Genomic DNA, 26,634 nt, shown 5'->3' on the forward strand with positions numbered 1-26,634 from the left:
TCGTCAAGATGTTTACTTACCTTGGCAGTGACATTCATGTCTCTGGTGACTCTTCCAATGAAGTCAGTAGATGGATTGGGAGAGCATGGGGGGTCATGAGGTCACTAGAAAGGGGTGTGTGGCACTCCTGATATATCTGCAAAAGGACAAAGGTCCAAGCCTTTAGAGTCCTGGGGCTTCCTGTTTGAGAGACATGGATACTACCCAGTGACCTGAGATGAAGACTGGTCTCCTTCAGTGCTGTGTCTCTTTGGAGAATCCTTGGGTCCCACTGCTCTGACTTTGTGCTGCTCATGGAGTCATGAATGAGGCACATGACCTGAATTGTGAGGGAGTGTCAGTTACGGCACTACGGCCATGTGGCACGATTCCCAGAGGGTGATCCTCATTGTTGAAGTCTCAAGTGGCTGGACCAGGCCAAGGGGATACCCAAGTAACACCTGGCTGCAGCAGATAGATGGTCATTTCTGGAGGGTGGGACTGGACCGCATGTTTGCCTGCAGGATTGCCAACCAGAATCCCAAGCTGTTTTGTCATATGGTGGGTGCAGCAACATGCTGCACCAGTACATGCTCCCCAACCTGACCTGACCTGATACTGTGCCACTCCACACTGAGTTAATACCAATGTCTAGTGAGAATTTCATGTGAAGAGCCTCACTGGAAATATACTGGAAAAAATGTTGATGAGTTCATGCTGATTTCTCCCACTGTATAGGCAAGTTAAAAAGTGAAGGACAGATTAATGCATTCGTGGTGTAGTGGTTAAGTCACCTGACCTGCCAGTGCTCTGATTGGATAACCAAAAGAAGCAGAACCAATTGTATCATAAATGTTGTGTATCATAAAAGTCACCATGGATAAAGGTGTCAGCCAAATAAGTCAATATAAATAACCACCACCCTTGAAGGACAGTTGTGACAATGACGCTAATAGCAGCCTGAACTCTACCCACATAGTTCTCTCCATTTTTCCACACAATACTGACTTCTCTTTGACTTCCTTGTGCTGATCTCCATCTGCCTTGGGCTTTGCTTCCTGGTCGCTGTCGCTCTCTTCCATGTTCACATTCAGCTCATCTTCTGACGTCTCAATCAGCTCCCCTGCCTCTTCCTCACTGCTCTCTTGGCAGCCAAGCTCCTCTGCTGATGATGAACTTTCTTCTTCATCCTCCTCCTCCTCCTCATCTTCGCTGGATGTCGACTCGTACCTATGTTTGAATAGAGAGAATTAAGGAATGAATGTACTGTATATAAATTTGAGGAGACAGAAGCAGTGCCAGAAGACCCCAGTCTTGAATGTCACCCAAAACGAAAGACTTCCTGAAGGGTTGATAAAGAAGTTGGTGTCAAAGAACCTCAGTGGACTGTGTTAGAAGACAAGCAAAGGAAGGCCACCGACGGTTATGTCATTCCATGCAATGTTTAAAACCATACCCGCCATTAAGTATTCCTACAAACTGAAGACTCTTTTTCCTGCTGCTAGACTCCTTGTTGGATGAGCTGTCCTTCTTCTTCATGATGGACTTGAGCACACCTGCAGGATGGAGACCATTATTAGGAAAACTCAAAAGAGGGTAAGAAGAGAAGGGGTGGTGGGGAAGGTTTATCTTCTAAATAAATATCTCAACCATGGGATGAGAGAAGATGGAGCAGTGAAATTCTACACAGAGTAGCACACTGGATGACTAAATTAATCGCCCTGATTGGTCTGAATGAAGCCACTCGGGTCCTCAACAATGAGGATCTTACGAGCCGGATCACCCTCGGGGAAACGCACCACATGGCCATAGTGCCGTAACTGACGCTCCCTCACAGTGCAGGTCATGTGCCACATTCGGGACTCCGTGAGCAACACAAAGTCAAACCAACGGGACCCAAGGATTCTCTGAAGAGACACAGCACTGATGGAGTCCAGTCTTCATCTCAGGTCACTGGATAGCGTCCATGTCTCACAACCATAGAGCAAGACAGGAAGCACCAGGACTCGAAAGACTTGGACCTTCGTCCTTTTGCATAGATATCAGGAGTGCCACACACCCCTTTCCAGCAACCTCATGACCCCCCCATGCTCTCCCAATACGTCTACTGACTTCATAGGAAGAGTCACCAGAAACATAAAAGTCACTGCCGAGGTCGATAAACCTCTCGATGAGGTCGACACTCTCTATACAGACAGACACACTGATCATGGTCGTGCGCAAGAGGTCATTAAAGGCCTGGCTCTTTGGTTTTGATCAGGACCCTCACAAGCCCAGACACTCGGACTCCTCACTCAGTCTCTCGAGACCCCCGATCAGAGCCTCCATTGACTCCGCGAAGATCACAGCATCGTCAGAAAAGTCAAGATCTGTGAATCTTTCTTCACCAACAGATGCCCCACAGCCACTGGACCCCACAACGCTGCACAACACCCAGTCCATACAAGAATTGAACAGAGTAGGAGCAGAACAGACCCCTGAAGACCCCCAGAATCAACTAGGAAAAACAAAGAGTCTTCCTCCACACTGCACAGCACTCACAGTCCCAGTGTACAGGCGAGCCATGATATCCAGCAACCTCGAGGGGATCCCACGAACCCTCAGGGCAGCTCAATCAACTGAGTCAAACTCTTTGCGAAAATCGACAAAAGCTGTAAAAAAGCTCTGCCGATATTCGCGTTTGTGCTCCATGAGAACCCTCAGTGCCAGGATGCGGTCGATGGTAGACTTCTTAGGCGTACAACCAGACTGTTCTGGTCGCTGGTAGGTGAGCAAGTGATCACGGATCCTATTGAAGATGACCCTAGCAAGGACCTTACCCGGCACCAAGAGCAGCGTTATCCCCCAGGTGATCACCCTTCCCTTTCCAGATAGAGAGGACAAGTCCCGTTTTCGAGTCAGTTGGGATGATGCCCGTCTCCCAAATGGAACCAAAGATTACTTGCCATGCCAGGAGGACGGCCTTACCACAACCCTGGAGAAGTTCACGCCTGATACCAGAGATCCCTGCAGCTTTCTCTACCCTCAGCTGGTTCACCACCTGTGCCATCTCAGTGAGACTGGGGGGTTCACAGCTAACTGGAGGATCAGCGTCAAGAACCGCAGACACAGAGATGTCCAGCTGCTCAAAGCAGCCAGCCCAGCGGATCACAACAATGACGGTAATAGAAATACAGTGGAACCTCGGTTTGCGAGCATAATTCGTTCCGGAAACGTGCTCGCAATCCAAAGCACTCGTATATCAAAGCGAATTTCCCCATAAGAAATAATGGAAACTCAGATGATTCGTTCCACAACCCAAAACTATTCATATAAAAATGATTAATACAAAATATAAAGTAAAAATACATAAAACAAATTAACCTGCACTTTACCTTTAAAAAGAATCATGGCTGGTGTGAGTGAGTTTCTAAACTCATGTGGGATACCACCTAACGGGACGACAGGCAGATGAGCATCCCAAAGCAATCGCAGTCTCCCAGCGCTGTAGCAGTTCGTCGTATAAGCGTATCCAAAAAGATCGTGGACATGCTATAAGCACCTGTCGTCAATGGGTCATACAAGGAACATTATAAAGATCCCACTACAATAAATAAGAGCGCTGTTGCTGTTTCAAGCTGAAGGCGGCTGGTGTTGTTAAAGTACTGAGACTCAGCTTCGTGTTTTGGGGCGCAAGATGGGGACTCGCACTTCACAGCACACACGCAGCGCAGACACACACACACACAGTCACAATGCTGTAGTAAACGGTATACGCTCGTACGGATGTTGACTATATGAGTGAGGCACACAGACTCAGACGGAGAATAGCAGACGATTGCCCTCAAGAGAAGAGAGAGACGTGCTGCGCACGAGCAAGAGAGATAAGGAGAGAGAGAGACTCGCGGGAGCGAGCAAGAGAGATAAGGACAGAGAGAGAGAGGCGAGTGCGAGCGAGCAAGATAAGGAGCATGAGACCCGCGGGAGCGAGATATAAGAAGAGAGAGAGACAGAGAGAGAGACGCGCTGCGAGCGAGCAAGATAAGGAGAGAGAGAGAGAGAGAGACGCGTGCGTGTGAGAGAGAGAATCATCAGCTCAGTTGTGATCACATGACGCTCAGCAGACAAAGTGTATCCATACTGCTCGTATTGCAAGACATCGCTCGTTTATCAAGTCAAAATTTATTAAAAACTTTTGCTCATCTTGCAAAACACTCGTAAACCAAGTTACTCGTAAACCGAGGTTCCACTGTAAACTTGACTTGTATGGAAATGTGCGAGATAAGTAAATGTTGTTGTTGCTTCGTATTTTAATTTTTTTTTAATGTTTCTTATGAGTTGTTAAGTTCTTGATATGAAGCATGCAAACGTACGGCATTTAAACATATGGTTCATATTGTTAATCAGAATAAAAGAACTTCAATGTTGTAGTTGTGGTTAAGCTGTACGCACTAACCAGGAGGAGGCGCCATTGCCTAGTCGTATCGCATCGAGTTAGCACCCGCCATTCCGTTTCCCACCAGCACAGACTCTCACATGTTAACTCTGAGACAAAAATGTCAAAAGCCAATTTCTATGCCGGTACAACAATAACGTCGCTTCAGTTAATAAGGCATAGCGTCAGTTTTAAGGCAAAATGTAAACTTTATATACTTATTAGACAAACATTTGTGATGAAATGGCGTATAAAAAAATGTCTTCTTTAATCTCTGTTGACTGTTTGGATCGATTGTCATCAGTATGTTTCATCAGTGGGAAAGTTGTTAAAACACCGGCAAGGACGTTTATGTTTAGAATTTGAATGCTGCGGGACACGACAGAAGCTCTTCTTACGTTACTCTGCCATAGCCTATAAAAGAGAATTTACCCACCGATGATGACTTACTTCCGAAAGCAAAAACACGAAAGTTTGAAAAGGGCCCATAGGTGTCCCATGCTGCCCTGTTGGAATCCAAGGCACCACTGCAACCCATGGGGAGCTGCCATCTAGCACTACGGAGGAAATAATGCCCTATAGACACACTCTCTCTACCCGGTCCTTGCACTCCGAGGGTGTCCCCGCCACGTAAAGACACAGGCCATCCCTCACAGGTGTAAAGGGCATTATTTCATTACATTTACAGTCGCTCCTTAAATTTTACGTGGGTTATGTTCCTAGGAAACAGTGGAGATCGAAGCACATTTGAAGCCCTAGGCGGGCTGGATGGATGTTGCAGTCCTTCTATTATCTATCCATCTGTTAGACCTTAATACAGCGTGGTCCACATCTAATTATGCAGATCCAGATTGCCTGGATGACTTTGATTTATGTGGGGACGATTCCAGTTCGGCGCAAAGACGATTCTCCTTGTCGTCAGTTCCCAAACTTCTCGATGGTCTGGGATTTTTCAGGTTATTTTCTATGTAATAAACTTAATAAGTTATAGCGTAATGAAAATTGCATAATTAGATCTGGACCACCCTATACATTACAACACACTACAATTCATTTTTGTATAGCCCAAAATCACGCAAGAAGCGCCGCAATGGGCTTTAACAGTCCCTGCCTCTTGACAGCCCCCCAGCCTTGACTCTCTACGAAGACAACAGAAAAACTCCCCAAAAAAGCCCTTGTAGGGAAAAAAATGGAAGAAACCTTTGGAAAGGCAGTTCAAAGAGAGACCCCTTTCCAGGTAGGTTGGGCGTGCAGTGGGTGTCAAAAAGAAGGGGGTCAATACAATACAATACACAGAACTGAACAAATCCTCAATAGAGTATAAAAATATTAGTATGGAGCAGAATTTAACAGTAGATGATATCCCATAATATGATTTGGATTTGTTTAGAGTCCTGGAGACCTAAGTCATCAAGCTGCCTCCCCCATTTGGCTGTTCCACAGCTGAAACAGTGCTGGGCCAGCCAATCCGATGAAAGGGCTCCTCTTTCCCACGATTCCTGCAATCCTCCATCAGGGATGACTTTACTATAAGCATGCACAACAAATTGGCAGGTAGGCCGTGGCACCATGTGCCACATTTGACTACCAAGAACAAAAACAGAATAGGTGAGGGTTAGTAACAAATTCTAACTCTCATGTTACTTATGTTTTAGTGCTAATGACTAACAACAGAGATGCAGTCTGCGCAGTTAATCAGCAGCTCTAGTCAGGGTGTGCTAAACTGAAGTTGTGAGTCTTCAGCCGGGATTTGAAAGTTGAGACCGAAGGGGCATCTCTTATAGTAGCAGGCAGGCCAGTCCGCAGTTTAGGGGCCCTGCAACTGAAAGCTCAACCTCCCACTGTTATTTTATTAATTTTTGGAATTATAAGCAGATCGGCATCTTGAGATCTTAATATGCACTCTGGTTTATAAGTCATGATAAGTTCAGATAAATAAGCTGGATCTTGGCCATTTAAGGCTTTATATGCTAAAAGGAGGATTTTGAAATCTGCCCTAAACTTAACCTAAACTTAACCACTTTTGTAGCTTATTCCACCTTGGTGGCTTCAGTAGCACAAGTGGCATCCCTTTGTATATACACTGTGGTCTTTAAGGAGCGTGTGCCTCATGCTTTATGGAGGGTGCCCACTTAACTTTCATAAACTTCACCCAGTGGGTAATAGCTCCCACTCAGTATCTTTGGGGGCATGGGGGTCCCGCTAGGTGTCCGGAGCATGCACCCCTTAACTTTCATAAATGCTGCCCCTCAGAAGATGGTGCCTTATGTTGCCTAATGGATTGACTGGCTCTGCAAGGAAATGACGTGAAAGTCGAAGACACAAATGTTAATACATTGAACCTACGGGAAGTAGGGAGTTAGGTTCCCATGACCTCCAAAAACTGTAATCTGTCACTGGATTGCTCAAAATACACATTTCAGCATTGCATTCTTTTTAATATGCACACAGTAATCTTGCAATGACCCATAAAATGGAGAACACAAAATATTACTGGTAACACGAAAAACATTTTTATTTGATTCTCATTTCCTAGATTTCAGTGAGCTTTTGTGTCAACAGATGTCAGAAGATGCTAAGACTGGTGAGGTCTCAACATCACCTCCGATTGTGAAGGACGCACTGGCTTGAAATAGTACGTCATTGACATCTGTTTCATGCGCCGCTTGAGATCCTTAAGGGTCTCGGCATATATAAGCATAGCAGGGATGTGTTAACATTTAACCTTGGGGATCGAAGATAGGATCAGCAGCCTTGATGTGTCTAGCCAGCTGGTTGACTGCAGCTGCCAACATTCCACTGCAAAGTTTGTCAAACACCTTTTGTTTCTCACTAAGCCACATTACAAACTTTGCAGGCTTGGGCTTAGGCTGCGATCACATGCTCTCAGAGTGACAGTAAATTCAAGCCGTCGAACAGGAAATCCCACGTCAACAGTCGAGAACCTCAGAATTACCGCTACATTCACGTGCTCTCGAATAGACGGCAAATCTGCATAGTCGAGTCAGAAATGTCACGTGAGTGGTCGACAAACTCAGAATTACAACTCGGATAATTTGGACAAAATGCTGCATTCTCAAGCTCTTGGACGGATGGTAAATCTCAGTTGTCAGAAGTCAGAAATACCCTTGGACAATTCAGACGAAATTACTGCATTCACGTGCTCTTTGGATTGAAGATAAATCCAGGTAGTCGAGTAGGAACCTCAGAGTTACAGCTGCATTCACGTGTTGTCGAACAGACGGTAAATCCGGGTTGTCATATCAATGAATGGTCAACAAACTCAGAATTACAACTCAGATAATTCGGACAAAATGCTGTGTTCGCGAAATCTTGGACAGACGGTAAATGCAGCTTGTTGAGTCAGCAATACAACGTGAATGCTTAGCAAACTCGGAACTGCCATTCTGGCAATTCGGACAAGATGCTCTGTTCATTTGCTCTTGGACAGACGGTAAATGCAGTTTGTTGAGTCGGAAATACCACATGAACCCTCGACGATCTCAGAATTACAACTCAGACAAAATGCTACGTTCACATGGTCTCAGACAGACAATACATCCAGGCAGTCGAGTAGGAAATACGACGTGAAGTCTCGACAAACTTGAAATTTCATCTTGGACAAATCAGACAAAATTACTGCATTCACGCGCTCTTGGATTGAAGATAAATCCAGGTAGTCGAGTCGGAAATCGCACGTCAACACTCGACAACCTCAATATTACAGCTGCATTCATGTGCTGTCGAACAGACGGTAAATCCGGGTAGTCATACTAATGAATGGTCAACAAACTCAAAATTACAGCACAGATATTTTGGACAAAATGCTGCATTCACGCACTCTTGGACAGATGGACAGTGCAGGTTGTCGATTCTGAAATACGACGTGAAGTCTCGACAAACTTGAAATTTCAACTTGGACAAATCAGACAAAATTACTGCATTCACGCGCTCTTGGATTGAAGATAAATCCAGGTAGTCGAGTCGGAAATCGCACGTCAACACTCGACAACCTCAATATTACAGCTGCGTTCACGTGCTGTCGAACAGACGGTAAATCCGGGTAGTCATACTAATGAATGGTCAACAAACTCAAAATTACAGCGCAGATATTTTGGACAAAATGCTGCATTCACGCACTCTTGGACAGATGGACAGTGCCGGTTGTCGATTCTGAAATACCACGTGAAGTCTCGAGAAACTTGAATTTTCAGACAAAATTGCTGCACTCACGCGCTCTTGGATTGACAATAAATCCAGGCAGTCAGGTTGGAAATCCCACATCAACAAACTCAGATTTACAACTCGGATAATTCGGACAAAATGCTATGTTCACGTAATCCAGGACAGACGGTAAATGCAGCTTGTTGAGTCGGCAATACAATGTGAATGCTTAGCAAACTCAGAATTGCAACTCGGATAAAACGCTGCATTCACGTGTTCTCGAAAAGATGGTCAGTGCAGGTTATCGATTCTGAAATACCACGTGAAGTCTCGACAAACTTGAAATTTCAACTTGAGCAATTCAGACAAAAATGCTGCATTCACGTGCTCTTGGATTGATGATAAATCCAGGCATTTGAGTCGGAAATCACGCATCAACACTCGCCAACCTCAGAATTACAACTGCATTCGCGTGCTGTCGAACAAACGGTAAATGCGGGTAGTCATACTAATGAATGGTCAAAAAACTCAGAATTACAACTCAGATAACTCGGACAAATGCTGTGTTCGCGAAATCTTGGACAGACGGTAAATGCAGGTTTTTGAGTCAACAATACAACGTTAATGCTTCAGAAACTCGGAACTGCAACTCTGGCAATTCGGACAAGATGCTCTGTTCATTTGCTCTTGGACAGACGGTAAATCCAGATTGTTGAGTCGGAAATACCACATGAACCCTCGACGATCTCAGAATTACAACTCAGACAAAATGCTACGTTCACAGGCTCTTGGACAGACGATATATCCAGTGTCACATGCGTGCGATTGGTAGAAAGCTAAAGGGCCTGCATGACAGTAATACCACAACAGACCAGGGGCAGCCTGGTGCACTGACTTTCTTTTTCAAACCCCTGCAGACCATCCACGGGAAATCCCATAGGGTTGTGGCGTTACTGATGACGTCACTTTCAGGTCTGACGCTACTGATGACATCACTTCCGGTCTCGGCATGTAAGGCCGCCACCTCTACCAACCCACGTCAGTTCTGTTTTGGACTCGTGCTTGTGAACATCTCACAGTTATGTAACCATTTTGTAACCAAGGAACATTATATGGGTGGCTGCCCCCAAACCTTTTTGATGGGTTTGTGCCGTTTTTGTGACACCAGGCAGTCGAGTTGGAAATACGACGTGAATGCTCGACACACTTGGAATTCCAATTCAGACAAACTTCTGCATTCACATACTCTTGGACGAGACTGTAAATGTGAGTTTTTGAGTCAGAAATACAATGCAAGCCCTCGATGAATTTGGAATTACAACTCAGACAAAATGCTACGTTCACATGCTCTCAGACAGACAATACATCCAGGATGTCGAGTCGGAAATACTACGTGAATGCTTAACAAACTCGGAATTACAACTTGGACAATTCTGACAATATGCTGCGTTCACATGTTCTCGGATTGATGGTAAATCTGGGTTATCGAGTCAGAAATATCATGTTAATGGGCGGCAAACTCAGAATGACAATTTGGACAAAATGCAGTGTTCACGTAACCCAGGAGAGATGGCACATGCAGGTTCTTGAACGTGAATGCTCGACAAACTCAGAATTGCAACTCAGACAAAACGCTGCATTCACGTGCTCTTGAACAGATGGTCAATGCAGACTGTTGATTCTGAAATACCACGTGAAGTTTCGACAAACTTGAAATTTCAATTTGGGCAATTTAGACAAGATGTTGCGTTCACAAGCTCATGGACAGATGGCATATGCGGATATTAGAGTCGAAAATACCATGTGAACCTTCGACGAACTCGGAATTAAAACTCAGAGAAAATGCTATGCTCACGTGCTCTTGGACAGACGATACATCCAGGTAATCGAGTCGGAAATACTATGTGAATGTTTAACAAATTGGGAATTACAACTCGGACATTTACGATAAAATGCTGTGTTCATGTGTTTTTGGACAGTTGGCAAATGCGTGTTGCAGAGTCGGAAATACTTTGTGAACTCGGACAATTCAGACAAAGCAAAGCTACCTGAATTGTCTGATCAATCAATCAATCAATCAACATTTATTTATATAGCACATATTCATACAATAAAATGTAGCTCAAAGTGCTTTACAAAATGAATAGAGAAAATTTGGTGAAAATTTGATTGGTGACGTAACATTGACCTTTCACCTTTGTCAATTGTTTAAAATAAAATGTATAACCTGGTCAGCCTGAAATGCCCTTTTAATAGTTGAATTGCATTTGGAGAAGAGTGATACACACTTAGTTTGAACTGGAAACCCACGTGAATGTATTTACAACTCAGAGCTCGGAGCAGTTCGAGAGTATGTGAACACTGCACTGGAGTCAGAAAGGTCTTGCACTACACTTTGGGGGGTCAGGGGGGGTGTAATTGCAAGACAAAAGGAACGCACAGGGATTACATTACTCGTTATCACTTTAGACTAGATATCCCTCATACGCTGTACTTACCATGTACAGTGGTGTGAAAAACTATTTGCCCCCTTGCTGATTTCTTATTCTTTTGCATGTTTGTCACACAAAATGTTTCTGATCATCAAACACATTTAACCATTAGTCAAATATAACACAAGTAAACACAAAATGCAGTTTTAAATTATGGTTTTATTATTTAGGAGAAAAAATCCAAACCTACATGGCCCTGTGTGAAAAAGTAATTGCCCCCTGAACCTAATAACTGGTTGGGCCACCCTTAGCAGCAATAACTGCAATCAAGCGTTTGCGATAACTTGCAATGAGTCTTTTGCAGCGCTCTGGAGGAATTTTGGCCCACTCATCTTTGCAGAATTGTTGTAATTCAGCTTTATTTGAGGGTTTTCTAGTATGAACCGCCTTTTTAAGGTCAGGCCATAGCATCTCAATTGGATTCAGGTCAGGACTTTGACTAGGCCACTCCAAAGTCTTCATTTTGGTTTTCTTCAGCCATTCAGAGGTGGATTTGCTGGTGTGTTTTGTGTCATTGTCCTGTTGCAGCACCCAAGATCGCTTCAGCTTGAGTTCACGAACAGATGGCCGGACATTCTCCTTCAGGATTTTTTGGTAGACAGTAGAATTCATGGTTCCATCTATCACAGCAAGCCTTCCAGGTCCTGAAGCAGCAAAACAACCCCAGACCATCACACTACCACCACCATATTTTACTGTTGGTATGATGTTCTTTTTCTGAAATGCTGTGTTCCTTTTACGCCAGATGTAACGGACATTTGCCTGCCAAAAGTTCAACTTTTGTCTCATCAGTCCACAAGGTATTTTCCCAAAAGTCTTGGCAATCATTGAGATGTTTCTTAGCAAAATTGAGACGAGCCCCAATGTTCTTTTTGCTTAACAGTGGTTTGCGTCTTGGAAATCTGCCATGCAGGCCGTTTTTGCCCAGTCTCTTTCTTATGGTGGAGTCGTGAACACTGATCTTAATTGAGGCAAGTGAGGCCTGCAGTTCTTTAGACTTTGTCCTGGGGTTTTTTGTGACCTCTCGGATGAGTCGTCTCTGCGCTCTTGGGGTAATTTTGGTCGGCCGCCACTCCTGGGAAGGTTCACCACTGTTCCATGTTTTTGCCATTTGTGGATAATGGCTCTCACTGTGGTTCGCTGGAGTCCCAAAGCTTTAGAAATGGCTTTATAACCTTTACCAGACTGATAGATCTCAATTACTTCTGTTCTCATTTGTTCCTGAATTTCTTTGGATCTTGGCATGATGTCTAGCTTTTGAGGTGCTTTTGGTCGACTTCTCTGTGTCAGGCAGCTCCTATTGAAGTGATTTCTTGATTGAAACAGGTGTGGCAGTAATCAGGCCTGGGGTGGCTACGGAAATTGAACTCAGGTGTGATACACCACAGTTAGGTGATTTTTGAACAAGGGGGCAATTACTTTTTCACACAGGGCCATGTAGGTTTGGATTTTTTTTCTCCCTAAATAATAAAAACCATCATTTAAAAACTGCATTTTGTGTTTACTTGTTATATTTGACTAATGGTTAAATGTGTTTGATGATCAGAAACATTTTGTGTGACAAACATGCAAAAGAATAAGAAATCAGGAAGGGGGCAAATAGTTTTTCACACCACTGTAATTATTTATATACACTCTGTATGTTCAATTCATCATAACAACTATTCATGGTGGCTCTAAAATCGGTACTGACCCCTACTCTCTTTTCTGTTTCTTTTTCCGGTTTCTTTGTGGTGGTGGCCTGCGCCACCTCCACCTACTCAAAGCTTCATGATGCTCCAACAATGATGGACGGATTAAAAGGAAGAAGTCTACGTGACCATCATCATCATCAAGCCCTTCCGTGAGAACCCTAAATCCAAAGAGGACTGTTTCATTTATGTTAGGTAGAATGCCCAGAGGGGACTGGGCGGTCTCATGGTCTGGAATCCCTACAGATTTTATTTTTTCTCCAGCCGTCTGGAGTTTTTTGTTTTTCTGTCCCCTGGCCATTGAACCTTACTCTTATTCGATGTTAATGTTGATTTATTTTTTTATAATTATGTCTTTCATTTTTCTATTCTTTAATATGTAAAGCACTTTGAGCTACTGTTTGTATGAAAATGTGCTATATAAATAAATGTTGTTGTTGAGGTGTTATTACCTTGTACTTACTGTGTAATTAGTGCAAATTCAGTTGTAACTGTTATTCCATAATTTTTAAAAGTACGTATGTGCATAAACTGTAAAATAACAATTACAACAGAGTGCATAACCACAGAATTACATTGTTACACTGTAAATACAAGGTAATGACACCTACAGTAGTTACTCTGTAATTACCGTATATACTCTCGTAATAGTCGGGTCTTGAAACCGATCATAAAATCAGACCCTGGCTTACTACGCCCGTTCAAAAATGCGACCCTTAAATTTTTTTTTTTTTACATCATCTTCTTCCTTCCTCTAATCTCCCACCAGTTTCTCAGACAGATTGAATTTTGTTGCGGCAGCACACTTACCGATTTCTTTCGAAACTTCAACGACTTTTAAATTTAAAACCAGCTTCATGTTCTCTTCTGATCGAACGCTCCATTGTAGATAAGGGATGCTCTTACGATAAAGGCGTATGAGGGCGTGAGATACAAAAAAACACAAATCAGTGCAAATGTCGCTTCGGAATAATTCAGGTATTACCATGTGGTCACGTAGGCACGATACATAGAGAAAAAAAAGGCAGTGGTCTCCGTGGTTACTCTCTCAGGTGAGCTTTAGCATATCATAATCTCTTGGACCAATAGTGTGAGCTTTCCGCATTTGACTTATATGTCCAACATTATAAAATTATAAACTCAAGCCCCGACTTATCTACGGGAGAACGTAAACGCTTGTATATACGGTATACAAGTAATTACAGCATAATTAGGGACACATGATCCCCTTTACTCTTCAACAATAAGCTGAAGATGTCTAGTGAGATGGAGAGTAAGATTTTAGCTGCTCCCTAAACGTGCGCGCATCGCGCTTCTAATTTCTTTCACTACCACACGTAGTCACGAAGCCTGCGGATGCGCGAGGTTGCCAACACGTAAGTAGAAATGAGGCTACAATTAAAATTTGTGTGAATGCTGGAAGTCCATCCATCCATTTCCCAACCCGCTGAATCCGAACACAGGGTCACGGGGGTCTGCTGGAGCCAATCCCAGCCAACACAGGGCACAAGGCAGGAACCAATCCTGGGCAGGGTGCCAGCCCACCGCAGAATGCTGGAAGTCCCGAAAGTGAAATGCGTGAATGTGGAGGCTTGAGGATTATTATTTTCCATTTTCCACGCCTCCCTTTAATGGTGGTTGGATATATTCTGGCAGCAACGGGTGCAAAGTACAGACGCACACGCTCGCACCTACTGGGTCATCGTGAAGTGAAAATCAAGGCTTGGAGATCACCCATGAGGCAGGGCCGTGTTCACGCATGGGCATGTTGGGCAGTTGCTAATCTATGTATGCTGTGACTTGCTGAGTGGTTGTGTGCTTTGCCTGGGGGCCTATAATGCTGTTAAGATGGGCCTGCCATGAGGAACACCACACAGAGGGTACACAAGGGGAATTAAGTGTCATCCCCATGGGATGTGCTTCTCTAGTACTACTGGAAGGACATGGTAAGAACTTGGGGCAAATGATCTACACCCCCTCTTAGAAGATCTCCACGTACCTTTGCTGTCGCTACCATGGCCTCCTTCTTCCATAGCTTCTCCTTTTTCTCCTCTCTTCTTTTCCACTCTCTCACTTATATTTCCAACATTTGACCTCAGATTAGCACTTGGTTCTTCAACTTTGCTGGTCGCTTTGCTTCCCTCCGCATCCACCTCCATTTTCATCAGGACCAGGTCAGATTCAGCTTCTTTCTTAACACTTTCCAGTTTTGGGCCATCTGGGATGCCACTTTCTTGCCTTTCTGTTTGAACCTCTTGGTCCTTCATCAGAAGTGCGAAGTCCAGTCCCACTCCCGCCTCCTTGACCTCCGAACAACAGCTGACGGCCACACTCCTCGTGTCTGCCAATATCGATCCTCCCACGCAGGCAGAGGTTAGGGAGACGACGGCTTCCACCATGACACTACTGGTTTCTGCCTGTGCCTGGACGGCTTTGTCCTCGAGCGTCTTGAACGTGTTACTTTCCAGAGTCTGCAGCCTCTCCACCTCTTGATTGGCCTCAGCAAGACGATTTTCCAGTGTTAGAATAGCTTCTTTCTGGTGGAGGATGGTATCCTGCAAGATTTCCATCTCTTGTTCTGCCTCACTGCGAACACCAAGCAAGGACTCCATCACCCACACCGAAACCTCACGAGTTTCAGAAACTGCAAGAACGCCGATTTCCTGAGTCTCTGTTCCCTCGGTTGCGACTCCGACTTCGGCAGTCTCCATTTGGTCAGTGGTCACCCCAATTTCTGTCATGTCTGAGATGTAGTAAAGAACTTTTTCCTCTAGTAGGCGATCATCTCCTACTGCGATGGTCCTCTTCTGCATCCCAGAAGCGCCTGTGGCCTCTGAAACACTTTGCTGGGTTCCATCTCCTTCTCCTTTCTCATCCCTCTCACTCCCACTGCCTCCGAGCTTCTCTGTCAGTTTCCGTAATTCTGCCAGCTTGCTCTGCCTCGCGGGTGACACTTTGTGGGCTTCTTCATCTTCTTTGTCGTTTGAATTGTTGACAACACTGCAGGATGTCTGCTCAGAGGTTTGGGTCTTGCTGTTAAGGGTTGACAGGAGCTTCTCCTTTTCTTCTCGTAGCTTGGCAATTTTTTCCTCCAGCACTGGAATCACTTTAACTCGTTGCTCCATGTCCTTCAGCTGGTGAAGGGCAGCTGCCATCTGTTCCCGGACTGTCTGAAGCTGAGCTGGTGGAATCTGAGGTGCTGTCTGTGTGCATGAGGAAGCCGGGGTGCTGCGGCCAGAATTATGAGGACTTGCTCTTGACCAGGGAGCCAGGCACTGACTTGGTGTAGCAGGAGCTGATAAAACATCTCCTGTATACATTACAGATGGCACCTGTGAGGGCACACCTGGACTGATGGAGGGCGTGGGTTTCACCATTATCCTAGCCCCCATGCCTGCTCTTGGTGGGTCTGTGAGCTGAATGCTCGAAGCACTCTGTAGCTCCCATTGAGTTTTTTCTTGTTCCAGTCGCCGGCTAGTTTCCAGTAAAGTCCTCTCTACTCTGGGGTTGCGAACTGGTGGCTGTGGTGGAAGATTTGGGTTAGTGGAAGCTGTTGATGTAACCACTGGCAAAGGTGGAGATATGGGATTGGACTCTGAAGGGGTGGAAAGAGTGCGGACACGCGGTGGAGGCAACGGTGGAGCACGTCCGTCCTCGCTGGCTGCAGATGAGAGGGACTCTGTGGAGGTCCATCCACTGGTTTGTCCTCCACCCCCAGGGCTTCTCTGAGACAGCGATGAAGATTTGGATGGCCTTGACCCACGGCGGGAAAGATGAGGCACCCTTCGCAGGTTCTGGCCACTTTCAATGTCTTCCACATACTTGAGAAAATCCAAATCAAGCTGAAAGCCATAAGGAGTCTGCACGGAATAAGAGCCTCCTTGGTCTTCTTGGGGAGCATAGAGGAATGTGCCTCCCAGATCTAAAAGGAAACAAAGTTCATTAGGTGAGTAGAAACCTGAAACCGGTCATTCAAACCAGTTAGATGTAATCACTTTATAACTGGGGATGGTGGGGTTTGAGCAATCACATAGACTCATTGAGCAGATAATTAAGGGCATCTGTACACCTGTCCATCCATGCAAGTATCTCATTAGCCAATCATGTGGCTGCAGTGCAATACATAAAATTATGAAGACACAGGTCAGGAGCTTCAGTGCACATCAAGCACCGGTATGGGGGAAAAATGTGATCTCAGTGATTTGGACCGAGCATCAATGTTGATAGGATCAGTTACCCTCCATGACCTCACATTGGATTAAGTGAGGTGGAAGACAGATAGACATAAAAGGCACTATATAATAGATAGATAGATATATAGATATGAAAGGCATTATATAATTAATAGATAGATAGATAGATAGATAGATAGATAGATAGATAGATAGATAGATAGATAGAATAGAAAAGGCAATATATAAGACATTTTATTATTATTCTACTTTGATAAAATAAGATTAAAGAAACAAAAGAGGCACCAAACCTGGGAGCTTCTGGTTGAGCTGTAAGGACTGGGCCATCTTCTTCAATTAGTTTCTTCAAAGCTAGTAAAGGGAAGATCAATCCCCTCACCTCCAAAATAAATTAAAGAAAAAAAAAGTTGATTGCATAGCAATGCAGCACATTAACACTGACAGTTATTATTCAAAACTTCATTGCAATCAGCTCAAGCCACCTCAGTTTGCCTCCCACACGCCGGGCAAAGGGGAGCAAAATTCTTCTTCGAGTTCACTCTGCCTTACTAAAGCACTGCAGGATGTGACTGTCACTTTGATGAGGTCACCTCTCGTCTGCATGTACCACCACTGCTGCATTCACATGGTGTGGGAGTTTTTAATGTTTCAACTTCCCTCATTACACAGTTATACAAGTCACTGAAAATATTGCTTTGATTATTTCTTGTTGAACTTTCTATATTTTGGGACTTTGAATTCAAAAAATGAAACCATTTCTCCCCATCACATTATTTTTTTCCACAAAACAAATTTTTTGTGTTTTTTTTTTGCACTATAGTTAATAACATATTTACTTGTAATTAGTTTTTAAATTTAATATTTCATAATATTAAAAGTCTGAATTTATTATTATTATTATTATTATTATTTTGTTTCTGTAAAAAAAAAAAATCTTGCTGGGGAAAAGTAAAGTTTATTTGTTCAATCCATCTATCAATCTTTCCTATTTATCTGTTATATACAGCATTTATCTATCTACTTTACCAGGTGTAAAAACTGGTGATGATAAATTAATAATATAATATTAATACTAATATAGCGCCTTTCACATCTATCTAGCTCTCTATCTATTATATAGTGCCTTCCCTATCTATTATATAGTCTTTCATATCTATCTATCTATCTAGTATAGCCTTTCATGTCTGTCTGTCTGTCTATCTAGTATAGCCTTTCACATCCATCTTTCTATCTGATATAGCCTTTCCTATCTATCTATCTATCTATCTATCTATCTATCTATCTATCTATCTATCTATCCCAGAGAAACAAGTGTGTGCTGGGAAATTATCTACTGGGCCAAGCAAAACTGTCAATCCTCAAAACCAGGAGGAACAGAGAAAAAAACTCAAAGACCACCGATGTGCTCTTGATGTTTAAAGTGCTGGTGAAGTGCCGATTGAAATTGAAATTCACTTACCATCAACTCATTGGAGACATGCAGACTTTCTGTGATTTATGGGGGCTTGGGGGGGCTTTGTGTTCTGTTGAGAAGGGCAAGCTGGTGACTGGGTGGTGACTTCTTTAAATGTCCTTCAAAATATTTAAATACTGGATGATTGAAAGCTCAGAATAGGAGACTCCTGGGGAATACAATGCTGTGTGTATAATGGAGAGCGATGTACGGAGTAGGAGACGAGTACAGGAGGAGTGATGGTGGAGTAAACTGATTATGAAATGTGTGTTTATTATGAGCAATTATTTATATTTGTGGATCTGGAGGCATGTATAAGGGAATAGTGGGTTAATGAACAAATTATGAATTACTTATTTAATATGGAAATTCTGTACTTTATGTGTGGAGTAAGAAGCGTGCACAGGGCAATAGTAGTGGAGTAATGCAACATATTTATTAAATGCATATTACTGCTGTGTTCATGTTTTTTTTTTTTTTCATTGCACGAAGTAAAGTTTAATTTTAATATTAAAATAATCTATTAATATGCAGAGTGGGAGGAGTGTAAAGGGGGAGTAATGGTGGTCTTTGTGTTATAATGAATTACCATCTGATTTTCTTATTTATGTGCGGAGTAGGAGGAGTGTAAAGGGGGAGTAGTGGTGGTCTTTGTATTATAATGAATTGTCAACTTTTTGATTATATTATTTATGAGCGGAGTAGGAGGAGTGTAAAGGGGGAGCAGTGATGGTTGTCTAATACAGACTTTTTTGTTAATATCCTGAATATTGGGATTGTTTGTCTTATGACTGTATTTTTTGTTATTGTTCATAATAAAGGTCATTTAAAAAAAAAAAATATCTATCTATCTATCTATCTAATATAGCACCTTTCACATCTATCTATCTCCCTATCTATTATATAGTGTCTTCCATATCTATCTATGTATCTATCTATCTGTGTATTTTCCATTTATATATTTTATATATAGTGACTTTCCTATATCTATCTATCTATCTATTATATAGTGCCTTTCATATCTATCTATATATCTATTTATCTAATAGTGCATTTCCCATCTATATATTATATAGTGAATTTCTTATCTATCTATTATATAGTGCCTTTCCCATCTATCTATCTGCTTGGCCAGGTGGAATAACCGGTGATGATAAATTAATATAAAATGTCTAATTTTGCTGAGTAACAGAAAGTAATGAAATGTCACATGTGCTTGTATGCAGGTAGCACAAAAATGAATGCAGTAGTGCCGTTACAAACACACACATACAGTATCTGCTTCACCCTAAGACCTGTTGTTTGTTTTTTTTTTTGGGTTGTCTAGATCAGAGTTTCTGGTTTGTGTTTATTACTGCATACATATTGATTCTTTCATATTCATTAATTTCTGAATGTTCTGCAGCTTTATGCTGTATGCTGCTTGGGAATGTACAGTACATGTGAAATTCAAAGTTGTGAAATCTTAAGTGTCATCCATGACTGGCACATACACAGAAGGTTTCTTACCTTTTCCAGACTTAATGCCAAATGCACAGCTTCCACCTTTGCTCCTCTTTTTCCAGTTCCTTTACCTTTTGCTCAGATGGACTTCACTTTCCTCTCATGGGATCTTTGGCCCCAGACGGAGCCCCCCACCTCCACCTCCGAAGGCCGTTAGGGTCAGCAGGTTACAACATACCCTAGAAATGAGAGCTTTCAGTCAGCGTGGAGAGAAATGAGCTCGTGTCCTGCACCCACCCAGGCACCCTGTACTGTTATTACTGTAAGTCTTACAGCTAAAGAGAACACTCATAGAAGAATGTGAAAGCCGATCAGTTAAGGTGACTTCTTCAGTCCACACTTCAAACGTATATCACAAAATGACAGAAAGGGAGGTTTCTGCTCAACCAGCATCTCATGTTTGGAATTTTGGACGGGAGTCTACAAGCCAATCATTCATAACATGCGCTGTCACCAGTCTGTGCCATGCAGGCAATAATTCATCTTAAATTGCACAACACATCCTTATCTTTCACGATTAAAATCCTTCACAGTATACTAGACTCTGAAACATCCTCATTGAGTATCATTTTCATCAGGCTTTATATTTTGGGATTGACAGGCAGCCCCCCCTGGTTACGAGCGAGATCCGCTCTGAGGTCGAAATGTTAGGGAAGTGGGAACAGAAACACGCCGTTCTTATCAGCTAGTCAATTGTTTGTCTTTGTGGTGAGAATGTTTTACCTTTCAATGCCTATGAAAAACTCGAGAAACCCTCCCAAATACAATAAAACATATTAAAAATAATAACTCCATGTCACGTCATTTTCTAACTTGCTTAATCCAGACCAGGGTCGCGGTGCAGGCTGGAGCCTTACCCAGCATACTTTGGGATCAAGGCAGGAGCAATCCCTGGACAGGGCGCCAGTCCATCGCAGGGAGGATATCATCTCACCGTCATCATCATCACCATCAACTACATACAGTACTGCACTGAAGAGTGAGAGAGAATCTTCATCCTTTTAAAATGTTCCGATCGATGGCCGACTGTATACTAACGCTTTTTAACTGTTTCCGATCGCTTTTTTATTTCCATTTTATTTTCAGTCGTGGTCTTTGTCCTTTTCATTGATGCACCACCGGCACTTTCATAGGATTAATACTTTGGATGCACGGGTTACCATGGCAAATAAGAAAAACATTGAAGACAAACCCAAAGTTTCGCACTCAACGCAGCGTTAAGGCACGCAGCGTGATCCGACCTCCTTCACCGAGCTGATGAAGCACTGAAGCTGGAAGGCGCGCAGTGAGCGTCACAAGGTACTGTAATGTGCGCACGCGTGCGTTATTAGGAATCCATCACTACCGACCGTTCCAAGCTCGTTTTGACCCCTGGGCTGGGCTTAGGTGGCCCCCTCAGTGTCCATAGTGGGCAGTTTGTACTGATCAGTGGCGTAGCTACGGGAGGCCGGAGGGGACGATCCGCCCCAGGCGGTACATTTTTGGGGGCGGCATTCGAGTGTAAACAGCAGGGTTCGGAAAAATACCACTCAAGAATGAAAAAAGTAAAATTCTCTGATTTTCATCCACAAATGCTTCAAAAATAATTTTCAGACTGTCCTTCTGTGACGGCATCAGACACAGCAGTTGAAATTTCTGACACAATAACAAAAAATAAACATTACACCGATAAGAATTTCTAGGAAGATAAACAACTAATTTACATTTCGTTATCAATCCGAATGCGTTCTTGCTCTGCGCAGAAAATATCCCCACCTATCACTTGTACGCGACACTGGCTCTGGTTCTCGCTGCGTAATTATATTAAACTAATAATCAGAACACGGCTTATCAGTGCGTCTATACTATATTCTTGTCTAGTTGATGCTTATATATGTCAAAATTACGTGTCTCTATATATGAACGAATCTATGCAAAACTTATCTCAATTTTTCTCTGTACGTAATTTTAATTTTCTACTTAAATAGGTTAACATATTCAGACATGTTGGAGGGCAGCAAATTGAAGCCCCGCCCCGCCCCGAGCTACGCCACTGACTGTCAAACATAGACAATCCAGGGTATTTGCCCCAACCCTACCGCCCTCACGGAGTGAATCCCTCTTCAGCAACATAAACGCAGAATTTACAGAACATACGCCCATTCGCTTACATAAATGGGACACCTCGGCCTCGGGTGAAAGCGCGCAGAAGTTATTATCAGACACTGACGTTATGTTTGGAGCAGGCGGCCCTTATTTTACACTAAAAGCACCACTTCGTGTACACACCGCGCAATTTAGGGGAAGTACGGCTTTTAACTTTCCTGTTTTTTTGTTCAGGCTCCCTGGCAAGACGCCGCAGTGGGTAACTGTTTGGGTCTCCCATCCTTAAATCCGCCACTAATATATATATATATATATATATATAGTGACAGATTATAGGCTTTCTTGCACCCTTGTACCCTCAGACACCACATCAGACACCAGGTAAAAGCCCAAATACTTGATTTATTATTATAAATAAGTGCACAAAGCACACACCTCTCCACAATTCTCAATAAACAATACTCCAAAATCACAATCCTCCTCTCCCAGACGCTTAGCCACCCTGCCTCCCAACTCAGCTCGTCTGTCTGGGATCTCCCACAGTCCTTTATATTCCTCGACCCGGAAGTGTTTCTGAGCCCTCAGTCCATGTGATTATCCAACACTTCCGGGTCGGGTAATCTTCTCTTTTCTTCAGCCTGGAAGTATATCATTCCTTCCGTTTCTGCGATTGTGAAATACTTCCGAGCTATAAGGAAAGTATAAGTCCCTGGGCCTCCCTGCAGCGTCCTCCGGTGGCCCCCCATGGTATCCAGCAAGGCTGTGGTGAAAAACTCCAAGTTCCATGATGCCCTGCTGGAATTCGGGCCCTTCCATGTTGCAGGGATGGCTCCATCTGGCGGTTTGGGGTTGTTGGCTGGGATACATGGCGCAATCCTCACATATATATATATATATATATATATATATATATATATATATATATATATATATATATATATATATATATATATATCCATCCATCCATTTTCTAACCCGCTGAATCCGAATACAGGGTCACAGGGGTCTGCTGGAGCCAATCCCAGCCAACACAGGGCACAAGGCAGGAACCAATCTTGGGCAGGGTGCCAACCCACCGCAGGACACACATAAACACACCAAGCACGCACTAGGGCCAATTTAGAATCGCCAATCCACCTAACCTGCATGTTTTAGAAATGTGGGAGGAAACCCACGCAGACACGGGGAGAACATGCAAACTCCACGCAGGGAGGATCTGGGAAGCGAACCCAGGTCTCCTTATTGTGAGGCAGCAGCGCTACCACTGCGCCACCGTACCGCCCTATATATATATGCCTGTAGAAGAGAAGGTCTGTGATACGGTTTGCATATTTGCAGCTGGATATCCACAAAGGGAGAAAAAATGAATTGCGTATCATAAAGTAATTTTTATTCCTGAGCTTTCAACCCCTGCCAGGGGTCTTCATCAGAGGATAATGCTTAGACTTACAAGAATCAAAGGCAATATATAGCATAAATTATGTTGGGTGGGGAGGTGGCTAAGTCAGTGTGATCAGAAGGGGGGGGCAGTATTGGGTGTAAAGTTTAGTATATTACGAACCTGTTCTTCTTAAGTTTGCATATGCTGGATTTACTGTATGTCCAAGTGTCTGTTGATGGCGTTCTCATTTGATAGCCAAGATTGGGCCAACTCTCTGGCACTTTTGTAATAGAGTATGCGGCTCACATACTTACTATGAGCCTATAATATGAAAACTATCTAAACTGTTGCTAAACTGAATCTGTACACAACTTAAAATTTGATGACATGCTTATAAATAAACACGGCTTACAGATTATTAGAGTACATGTCAAATGTCAATGTCATGTCCAAGTGCCAGTACCCTGGTAGGCTAGTAGCTGCTCATTTACAAAGAAATAAATGATAACCAAAGTTATAATGAAAACCTCACATGATTGAAATGTTCTATTAACGTAACGATAAACTATAAATGTTCTGTCCTAATATGAAAAATTCCTGTCCTGTGCTTTATAACTTTATTTCATCATAGTAATAATCTCAGCTGAAAACTAAGTATCGCTCACGCTGACGACCAGAGAATAATAAAATGCATAATACATAATCTAAACTAATAATTAGTACCGAAGAATTTAAATACTAGATATGAGATCAAATAAATTTCAATAATGTATATGCTAACAGAAATGTAGCGGTATTGAAACAGAAATCGGCGAAAGGCAGTTTTGACTAAATTTTTCACTGCAACGTTGTGTACTGACAACTAAAACAACTTGATGACGTAATACGGTATATTATATAGAACTATATAAGTTGCAGTATCGGACAGATAATGTTTAGTAGTTTAGAAAATTAATTTTAATGTCAAACAGTAATCAGTATATAAAATGTATTTCATGAAACGGTCGGCCCATCACCAGACCAGAGTCCGCGGCCCACTTGGCATTGCCCAAATGCCCTAATGGCCAGTCCACCCCTGCATGTTTACAAGGGTAAATAAGAGAAAAATGGAAGGCAAATACCAAGCTGCGCACTCAACCGACGAGCTGCAGAAGGTGAAAGCCACGCAGTGAGCGTCACAAGGTACTGCAATGTGTGCGTTGGTTATTACATTATTACATTTTTTAATTCTCAATTTTTAATATAGTAGGTTTTATGGTAGTTCATTCCTTAAAGATACGTTTGGAATTTTTCAAGTCGAAATATTTTCTTTACAAACATCGTTATTTATGCATTTGCAGCTTGAAACAGATCTCTAAAGTTAAGCTCTTTCTATAAAAGCAGTGGCGCTTTACAATGGAAGTTAATGGGGCATCACCGGAAAATAAAAGCATAAAAACGTACTGAATACAATAAAGAACAGTATGTCCTCCTTGAGTTCTGATAAAAGAAAACACGCCTCCTGTGCTTTCGACAACAAACGAAACCTGGAAATCCCCTCCTTATCTCAAATTCCTGGCGCTATTTTTGTCGAGGTAAGGATGCTTGAGTTTTCACACATACGACATCTTTACCATTTCCTTATTTGGCTGACATCTTTATCCAAGGTGACTTACAACATTTATGATACAATGGCGTACATTTCTTTTTTGGGCTTCTGATTGGAGCCCAGGCAGGTCACATGACTTGCTGAGGGTCACACAGTGGGATTTGACCCCACAAGTTTAGGGGTTTGAAGTCCAAAGCCTTAACCAGTGTGCCACTCTGCCTGCCTTTACCAAAAGGCGATAACGAAAAAGAATGAGTTTATTTGAATTAGTAAAAGCGAAATTGGAAACTGTCACACATCATATCACAATGTACATTTATTTGTCGATACAATTTCTGTGAGATGCTGAAGGCTGTTTCGCTCGAACCGCAGCTTACAGAGAGCATTTAAAAGCGGTTTAGATTGAAAAGGCTTTCCTTTTTTACAAATTATAAAGCAAAGGTTAGATGAGATATTTTAATCTCGTGATAATATTAAAATAATAGATAGATACAGGGACACGCTCCAGCACCGTTGAGAGGATATGCAGGAGCAGCTATAAGGGAGACCTGGCCAGCTAGGTATGAGCAGGAACATGTCTGACATATTGATCAGGCCTTGGGTTCATGGCAAGGTCGTTCTTTTGATATAAAGGGTCTCAGGAGAAGGGGCAGAGAAGGGGGTGCCAGCCAACAAACAGGTGTTGACAGACAAGGGGCAATGCAGATGTACCATCCATCAAACTGCTCTTGACACAAACTCTCACCAATCAGGAGGGTGGGCTGGGATCAAGGTGGGGTCTGGGCGGGATGAACACACCTCCAACTGCACTTGACACAAGCCCTGAACCAATCAGGACGGTGGGGTGGGATTAAGGCGGGGTTAGGGAGGGGGCAGGTTGGAATTCACTAATTACAGGGCAGGGTGCATCATTTAAATCCACCAATCAGAGGAAAGGGGCCCTCAAGCCATCAATCATCTTTGATTGACATTTTGACAGAAACACCCTGCCTTAATACTACTACTCAGATATGTTGAACTCTTTTGTAAGTTGCTTTGGATAAAAAGCATCCACTGAACAATTGAACGTAAATGTCAACGTAAGCCTGACGCTAGCAGTGTCAGCCCCTCGGGACCCTATAAATTTCAAAAAGAGAAACTCTAAGATTTTAGTAGTGAAAAATACTCTTTAATTTGGGTGCTTTAAAAAACAAAATCACAGCATGAAATGCTCTTTTCTGGGAATTTATATGAAAACCGCGGCATCCTTACACACCACGATTTCTTTCAAAGGTCCCACATGAAAAGATAGGAAAAAAAAAACAAACTTCTCCACTTTAAGTACGGTTGGAAATGGATGGGTTGGTGGCGCAGACATGTCATGTCATTAATCCAGACTAGGATGGCTTGGGGGTGGAGCCTATACCAGCTGGCATAGTGCACATGGCAGGAACAAACCCAGGACAGGGTGCCAGTCCATCACTGGGCAAACACACACACACACACACACTCAACACACCCCAGGGCCAAATTAGCTTCGCCAACTCACCAGCCTTTGGATGGCAGGAGGAGACCGGAGCACCAGGAGGAAAGCCACACAGACACAAGGAGAACACGCATACTCCATGGTGGCAGAACTCGGGACTCCTTACTGCGAGGCAGCAGCGCCACCCCTGCACCACTGGGGGCAGCACCACTCATTAAATGTTACA

The 26,634-nt window shown here is 43.1% G+C and overlaps 1 protein-coding gene across 2 annotated transcripts in view; it reads right to left on the reverse strand.

Moving 5' to 3' along the window:
• The window catches only part of kank3 (KN motif and ankyrin repeat domains 3), a 126,355-nt gene that overhangs the window by 28,283 nt on the left and 71,438 nt on the right, over positions 1–26,634 (reverse strand). For both annotated transcript variants that reach the window (XM_039767087.1, XM_039767088.1), the window contains exons 2-6: positions 19,896–20,068; positions 17,224–17,312; positions 14,740–16,662; positions 1,436–1,535; positions 988–1,209 (exon numbers count right to left, since the gene is read on the reverse strand). In XM_039767087.1, the coding sequence (XP_039623021.1) occupies positions 988–1,209; positions 1,436–1,535; positions 14,740–16,662; positions 17,224–17,260 (2,282 nt within the window). In that variant the 5' untranslated portion in view covers positions 17,261–17,312; positions 19,896–20,068. The remainder of the gene's footprint in view (positions 1–987; positions 1,210–1,435; positions 1,536–14,739; positions 16,663–17,223; positions 17,313–19,895; positions 20,069–26,634) is intronic.

Source organism: Polypterus senegalus, chromosome 10 (genome assembly GCF_016835505.1).
Source record: "Polypterus senegalus isolate Bchr_013 chromosome 10, ASM1683550v1, whole genome shotgun sequence".
NCBI lineage: Eukaryota > Metazoa > Chordata > Cladistia > Polypteriformes > Polypteridae > Polypterus > Polypterus senegalus.